This window comes from Drosophila willistoni (assembly GCF_018902025.1).
Source record: "Drosophila willistoni isolate 14030-0811.24 chromosome 2R unlocalized genomic scaffold, UCI_dwil_1.1 Seg200, whole genome shotgun sequence".
In the NCBI taxonomy this organism is placed as follows: domain Eukaryota; kingdom Metazoa; phylum Arthropoda; class Insecta; order Diptera; family Drosophilidae; genus Drosophila; species Drosophila willistoni.
Genome location: NW_025814051.1, coordinates 6,536,288 through 6,544,893, shown reverse-complemented (window position 1 = coordinate 6,544,893; position 8,606 = coordinate 6,536,288). Strand labels below are relative to the sequence as shown.

Sequence of the window (8,606 nt, the reverse complement as noted above, 5' to 3'; positions counted from 1 at the left end):
TTAATCGAAGGATGTTGCATAAGGCACAAGGTTAACCCACTTTACACTCAATTAAAACGCATCCAACCTAACGTATCGTACTAGTTAAGTGTCGTTTGGTAGATGTAAACATATATCTTTCAATGGTGCTTCAAGTTAATGCTTGTGTCAAGAGAGTTAATCGAGCTGCAACTGCAACTAAGTCATGGCGAGTGGTTGCTCTCAAGAGCTATTGAGTGGGAAAGATTATCGAACGCATGTCAAAACATATTTAATCGTATTTTAATCTTTGACTAATTTATGACTTAACCACACATCGGCTTCCAATGTGTATGCATAATGTATCCATTTTGTGTAAAATAAAATTGGGTTAAGTTCAATGAATTTGCATATTGAGTACACAAATGAATCATGACCCCGACCTTAAAGTTTACCTAGAATCATATCGGTACAGGAATGCTGTGTAAATTGCACGAATTCCATTCACCTGTCTACTTCCTCTGTACTCACCTACATACACACACATACACACACAGAGACTCTTTCGAACTCGCACAACCCATGCACACTCCTTCATATTTACAAACATGGCATTGATTCAGCAGAATTTTAATTACTCGGCCTTTTGATTACGCACTTTACTCATTGCCGCCGACCACACCAGGCCAGACCAGGGCAAACCACAGACCATAGCAAGAGAATTGGTGGGAGTTGGGTCGCAGGTGTCAATGCCCACCCACAGAACAACAAAAACCAAAAAATTAATCAGAAATCTACGCCCATTGTGTGTGGCCGCCTTCTTATCATAGGGACAGACTCCATATGTTTGTTGTTGATGGGTGAAAAACAACAACAACAACATGAAAAATCCCCCACATCTTCTTCATATTTTTTGTGTGTGTTTTGTGTATGTGAAAGAGTTTTCACGTCAGCACAAATTTAAAATTGCTTTTATGAGCTGTAAAATTTCTTAATTTTGATGAATTTATACGCAGTGAAAAAGCAGTTGCAGGCGGCTAGCCAAGGCGGAAGATGAGGCAAAATGGCTCATACGGTGTATATATCTATATAGATACATATGTATGTACATACCTATGAATGTGAGTGTGTATGTATATAAGATATTCGTTGCTGCTTTAGCGATTTTAAAATGTAATTAACCCAGCAATTTTCTTATTTTATTGTTTTATTTTACCTAAATAGAGAAGTAAGTCAGGGGTAGATTAGTTTGTATTGTAAAGTTAGAAAGTATGGCTAATATCTGACATTGCAATTCATTAGAAAGAAAATATGGGAAAAAAAAGAAAAAATAAATTATAGGCAAATATTTCGCGATTCTTTGAGTATTTTATTGTCTCATCTTTGTTGTCATTACCTTTTTTAGACTGTGCCACAAACAAATTAATATCTTATCATATTATTATTAAAATTTGTTTGCTTATTCAAAAAATAAATAAATAAAACATAAAAATAATATGAAATTTAACATTTTGATCATTTCCCCTAAGATTTTAAAGAATTACTTATAACTGTTAATTATTAAACTACTATCCAAAAGGGCACTAATTGTAGAGATTGGTAGGATGGAGAGTAGTCCATCTCAGGTCCCAATTCATTAATGATATTCATTTTGTAATTTAAAAAAAATTCAATATGTTTTTCAAGCTTCGACCAAATTGATAATGTTGGAATTTTCCTTACTGAAACCAAGTCTTAACAATTACGGTGTTTAAAACGGCAAAATGAAACGATAGTATTGATAATAGTACAATTCGATAGTATTAATAATAGTACCAACTATCATTTTGCCGGAGAACATAGCGCGAATTATTATAAGATATAACAACGCGATGCTATGATCCCATTTTAAAAAACTATTCTTTCGAAATTAAACTTAATATAATGGATAATACAAAAAAATGCTAGTATTTATTCGGAAAGTTATTTAATTTAAATAAAAAACCAGAAAAACGTTGAAGTTTATTTGATGTACCCTTTAATAGTTACTCTAGGGTATCTCAGTGGTCGCCTACTCGTTAAAATTATTAGAGGACGGACTACTTAATATACATAATTTTGATTTTCATATGCAAAAGATTAGGGAATATTTTATTATATTTTTTTTTTTAGCTTTTTTATGGTCGAACAATTTGAATTTTTAATGCCATTAAAAATTTATAATTGGAAAATAATGGACCAGTGGAAAAGTGAAAATGTTGAAAAATTGTTTATTATGTATCTACAAAATATTGCGCCTATATAAATTTATCTAATATTTTTCCATTCTCTCTGTGTGTGTGTATTTGTTTTTGTTTTGTTTTAGGAAAATGAAAAGCTGAGCACCCCAGAGGAAAAATGCCAATGTCAGCAGCAACAGTAGCAGCATCAGTACAACAAAATTCAACAGAGCAAGAGCAAAATCAACTCAACATTGTCCCGGGCAAAGAGATTGGGGCAACGATATCGTTGCTTCTGCACTACAATATTGATAACACGCTGAATGCCTACAAGGAGGAGCACAAAAAGATGACGCTGGATGCCAGCAGATTAGAAACTAATGCGACAAATTCAAATAATAATCGAGCCAAAGACATAAATCGCAATAATATGACCGAAGAGGAAGAACTACTCGAAGAAAATGGAAGTGGGGGCAATGCTCAGCATCAGCCCTTTATGCCACCCACACCACCGGCCACGCCCAATTTGCAACAACAACAAAACACCGCACAGAAACGTTGGCGCATTTTGGCTAAGGTATTGCGCAAAGACTCAGAGGAAACGGTGTCCTCCAATTCCAGTGATGCGGAATTCACTGAAGAGCAAACAGCCTCGGTGAGGCGATTCAAAAGCTTCGATCTCCTGCGTCAAGATAGTTTCGAGGATCATGTAAGCCTTAATTGTTTGGGTAAATCCGAGAATTGGTATAAATATCGCATGATGCTATTAGAGGATAAAGAGTATTCGGTCAATATACATCATATGGAAAGACAATTGACTGCCAGCGATTTGATGGGATTCAATAATACCGGTAACATCTGTGTCTGGCCCTCAGAGGAGGCTCTTACTGCTCTGGTCCTGTCCGATGTCCATGAATATTCGGGCAAATGGATATTGGAACTGGGCGGCGGCTTCACCTCGTTAGCTGGCCTAATGTTGGCAAAGTATGCCAAACCCTATGCCGTCCATTTGACTGATGGCAATGAGATATCGGTGGAGAATGTACGTAAAACTGTTTGTCTAAATGAACTTAGTTGTTATACCAAATGTTCGGTCTTGAAATGGCAAAACATATCCGAACGTTCACTCGACGAACAGGGTAAATTTGACTATATCCTATGTGCAGACTGTTTATTCTTCGACGAGGCTCGCTCCGCTCTGGTCGATACAATTTGGTATTATTTGGCTCCACAGGGCATTGCCCTAATTATGGCGCCACGTAGAGGACGTACTCTGAATGTGTTCCAGGAGGAATGCCTGGCCAGAGGATTTCGGGTGGATATATCGACGCGCTACAACGAGACCATCTGGAAACGTCATTTACAACTGAAGGCCGATTCAGCTTTATATGATGAGGACCTTCATTATCCTGTCCTGCTACGAATATGCAAGTCGCATAGCTAGAATAGTAAAAACTTTATAGGCAATTCACATTAATCAATGTTTTAGTTGATGGCAAAGAAAAAAAAAACCAAAACCCAAAAAAAAAAACACAAATTCCAGTTTACACCTAGCACAAGAAACACACAACACAAACACGCACACAACAAATTCCTTACCACACATTGCAAACAAAATTAGGAATATCACAAAAAAAAAAAACGACAACAAAATGTTTAGGCTGGTCCTAGAAAGAAAAACTCATAGATGAAAGCTTAGGTGAAATCATGATGTAGAAATATAATTGCTCTGTATTTATGTAATTGAAAAGATTTATTAATTTCAAGATTTATCTACTTTTTTCTTCACCTTTTGTATTTAGTTATAACGAAAGCCAAGACCAAAACTAATTCTTTCCTCTTAAAAAAAATTTACCTTGACATGCAGAATTCAAGATATGAATGTTCATATATTTATATGGTAAACAACTTTTATTTTTTACACTTGGAAAATCAATATCAATAATTTAATGTTTTGAGTGTTTAAGAAAGCTGCAAGCAATGCTAACCCAGAATATCGTTAAATTTTCAGTTAACTATTTCAAAAAGATAACAAACTTTGATATTTTGCATATGCAAAAATTTGTGTTTTTACATTAATTTATTTAAAGTGAAATCTGATTACTGAAAACTGACTACAAAGAATATCAAAATAGCTAAACATTAAAGTCAAGTTGATCAGATTATTTTTCATACTGCTTATTGAGAACCAGCCTAATCAGATGAATATATATATAGTATGTACCTTTTTAGCATATAGGTCACTTTGTTTCTTGTAACAGAAAAAATTCCCTTTGATATGTAAATTTGATTTGCGTTTATTCCACACACATACACAAACACAAAAAACAAAAAAAAGAAAGTTTTTTGTAAACTGTTTTACAAAATACTCCTCGTTATATACTTAGATGTGTATATAAAGATATACATATATATACATATATACATAAATGTATAGTTGTATCAACAACATTCAAACTCACACACATACACACACACACAAACACAAAGTATTATTTAAATCTAATTTCAATGTATAGCATACTTTTAGGCCACATGAAAAACCCACTACAAAGAAATTAACTTACAAAAATACGTTGCCAGCGCTCGACCAATTAATTAATAGTTAACTAAACTTAGTTTTTATTGTAATTATAGAGAGCATGTGTTAATGGTTATATCCAGATAGCAACTATGATGACCATGATGATGATGATGATGAGATAAATACAGTATCAAAATGTCAATGTTTGTCTGTGTGTAAGTGTACCTCATTTAATGGGCCAAGACAATGGGAATATGGTTCTTGTCGTTATTGGGGAATGATGTCAATGGGAAATATCATTAGCAGCAAACGGAAGCAAACCGAACGCAGTAAACATATTGTCAAAGTTATTAGCCCAGCCGTTTATTAAGCAAAAGTTGCCCTAGAGAATGATGTGGAATGAGTTCGGAATGGCTGAAAGGTTGGTCCAACCATGTCCAACCAGCTGGGCTAAAAAAAAAAATGGGCGTTGCTTTAGTATAGTTCCTTTTTTTTTCCTTTTTATATAGCAATTGTGACAGTGGCCTAGTAATTACTTTAATTGAGTCCGGATATAGAGTAAAAATGAGTGCGAGCGAGCAAGTAGAAGAAAAATGCTGACGTAGTCTGTATATCCTGGATATGTGTAAGTATAAGGGAAGGCTCGAAAAGGTATTACAATTGTTATATCCCTTAGTGTGTGATAAGGCACTATGGTTATAATTTCGATTTTTACAGGAGAAATTGTTTAAACAAGTTATTATTTTGCTTTATTTTCTTCTTTTAATATATCTATGAAATGCTGCTTTAAAAATTACTTCTTATAATTTTGTACATTTATTGAAATTAGAAGGTAATAAAGTTCTTGTAAGCACAAATGTTGATCAAAAAAGTTGCAAAATTTCATTATAAACCCAAATTTTGATTGGTTTGTTTGATTTGGAATTATATTTTTGATTTACAGGAATGTTAAAAAAAGCAAATTCTTTGACTGCTTATTTTTTATCCTTTTGGGGCAAAGTTCATCCAATTTCACAGTTTGAGATCAGCCAAAGCTTTCTAAAACTTTTTAAAATTTTAAATCCTTTTCAGCAAGCAGGAAAGTTCAAATATTTGGATATTTTGGTGGAAATTTTTGATTAAGAATATGGCTAAGCAATTAACAATTCAAAGTTATTCAACACGTTTACCATTTAAAAAAAATGGATTTAAAATATTTTGGAGATTTCATTCCCTATATATTGTCAAATTTAGGCTGTTTACTTCAAATGCCATTGCATACTTATGTGGGTATATCTAATATAACAGGGTATTAATGGAATTTATAAGATTTTAAAAAAATTGTATTGTTTTTTATATTTTGCTTTCATGTTTGTTTAGTGAAAAGAAGAAAAAAATCAAAAATGAAAATAAATCTGATAAGCGAAAATTACAAAGTAAACTTGAACAACACACGCATACAAATACACACATTCATACGTACAAAGGATACGAAGTTGCCTTTTTGGTGCGTGTGTGCGAATGTGTGTGTGTGTCATTAACGAGGTCATTGGTAAGTAAGCTTGTTTGATGTGCTCGAGACATGTAATCCTAGTCAGAGGCAAGTAGTGGGTAGAAGAGCTGAAAAACTGGCGTCAACAGTAACGATGATGATGATGATGATGACGATGACGTTGCGCATACGCCGCGTGTGGCACGCAGCGGCATGTAAATTTTCGGTCTCTGTCCGTGTCCGTGTCCCTGTCCATGTCCCGACCCAGACCAATGCCTCTGTCAGCGTGAAGCCAGCTGCTAATGACATGAGCCTAGGAGGACTATGCAAATCACTAAAACTTGGCGACGACGACAATCAAGACCACAAGAGACAGACCTAAGTCCACTTCACTCAATTATGTCAAACATATCACGAAAAAAAAAAAATGGAACGACCAAATAAAAACAGAAAAACCATTTTTGTTGTCTACTTTTTGGTGTCGCTAGGACGAAGGGAATAAAACCAAACTGTGTTGCTTTTCAATTGGCATATCCTTTTTTTTTTGGTCATGGGAATTTAGTCAAAGAGTTTGTATTGCGCCTGGGACTAACAACAGGTGTTCCCAATTCGTGTTCATTTCGGTTCAGTTATTTTTAGTTTTCCCTTCATTTTTTTCTTTCCTTCTTTCTTTCTTTCTTTTGTTTGTTGTTGTGTGTCTTGAAAGCCTCATTAAATTTTTAATTAGATAAATTAAGGGATGTCGAGGGACTTTCCTTTTGGCCCAATGTGTGTCTTTGTGTATGTGTGAAATTTTAATGAGAGTGGATATGGTAATGTAGTGGATTATTTGTATTGTTAGTTGGGTCACTGTACCATCTAAAGCAAGTATGACGTTACTCATGACCTTGATAAATGTCCAAAAATACTAAGGATATAATGTAATTATATATATGTATATGTATATGTTTGTATATAAATAAATTATGGGTTTATCCCCTGTTATTACATATATTCCGTTTGTCCTAATTATCATATAAATGTCCGACCACAAAAAAAGCGAAAAAAATCCATAATTGAACAGGAAATTACTTTGCGTGTTTGTGAATTAACAAGTTGCACCCGAAATGAAATAGGAAATTACGTTAAGTTAATAAGGTTAACTTTAGTTGAGGAAATGCTTCTACACACCATTGCTAACCAATTAATGTAGCCGGTAGCAGGTGAAATATAGGATTGAATTTGCATTACAAAAGGAAATTTTAAGGGCGGACATTATATATAGGCACTTCCTTTGGCCAGATTGCCATCTTGGGGTCATAAATTTTTTAGTTTCACTAGAGCAATATTAGACCTTCCACGAGCTTAGAAAAAGAGCTACTCAATCTTTAAAAAAAAACTAAAAAAGATTTGGCGTAGGTTCTTAAATAGCCGAGCCTACACCAATTTCCCATATTATATGTGTATTTCATTATGAGTAAGCATTTATATATTAGAAATGATTAAAGTTTATGTCTTCTTAATTTGAATTTAAATTTCAAATTAGGTCAAATACTAATACTGCTTAGTCGCGGTGGAAACGAATCTATCAGATTAATAATTCCTTCATCAAATATTCATATGTAATGGTTTAGAAAACTGATGTAACAAAAAGAATGATAATGTTCTGATGTCTTAGTCCAAAGTGAACTATTTGCAATATATAATTAACAAATTTGTATGGTATCATTGTATTAAGATGGATCATTCATATTTCATTCACAATACAATATTTATAATTTTTCTCAATCAAAATATTGAAAAAGATTTTTTACAACTTGCCCCTATTTAGTTTTGTCATCATTAATTGATTTTTTTTGCAAATTTGATTACGCAATGCTCAAACTATTGAAATGAAAATATTCAATTCAATAGAAATTGCTTTAATTGTTGCACTTCGATCATTTTATACATATTTATTTATTTATCAAAGAGAAACTCTTTGTTAGGCGCGTTTTGTTATTATATACTCTGTACGAGTATTGTGAATGGGTATGTTGGAATATACAAGAAGGTGAAACGAATATTGTATCTATACTTATTTGACCACCAGCAAATATGCTTGTTAAGAGTTAAATATTATTATTATGCTCAGGCTTTATATTGATTTTTTTTATGAATTATCTTTTTTTATTATTAGTTAATTATTATTATTTTACTGAGCCTTTTTTTATTATTTTACTTTCTCAAATCTACAAATGTTGCGTTGTTGCGGCCGGTTTTTGCAAAACTTAAAGAACTTTTTTCTGTACAAAAAGAATGAATCTTTTAAGAAAATAAAACCACGGTAAATAATGCTCGAAAAGTAAAGACATTTGTCTCGACTCAAAACGTCAATATTATAATTCATCCAACATATTCTCCAGACCTGCAGGTAATTTAAAATGCAAGGCTCTGGCTTACAAGAAAAATAATTCAAAGATAAAAGCAGAACGAC

At 33.2% G+C, this 8,606-nt stretch overlaps 1 protein-coding gene across 1 annotated transcript; it reads left to right on the top strand.

Moving 5' to 3' along the window:
- Positions 1-2,302: 2,302 nt before the first annotated feature.
- On the top strand, positions 2,303-3,922 carry LOC6643688 (calmodulin-lysine N-methyltransferase). The gene has a single exon (XM_002066352.4). It carries the CDS (start codon positions 2,335-2,337, stop codon positions 3,598-3,600), a length of 1,266 nt encoding a protein of 421 aa, XP_002066388.1. The 5' UTR covers positions 2,303-2,334; the 3' UTR covers positions 3,601-3,922.
- Positions 3,923-8,606: the final 4,684 nt, after the last annotated feature.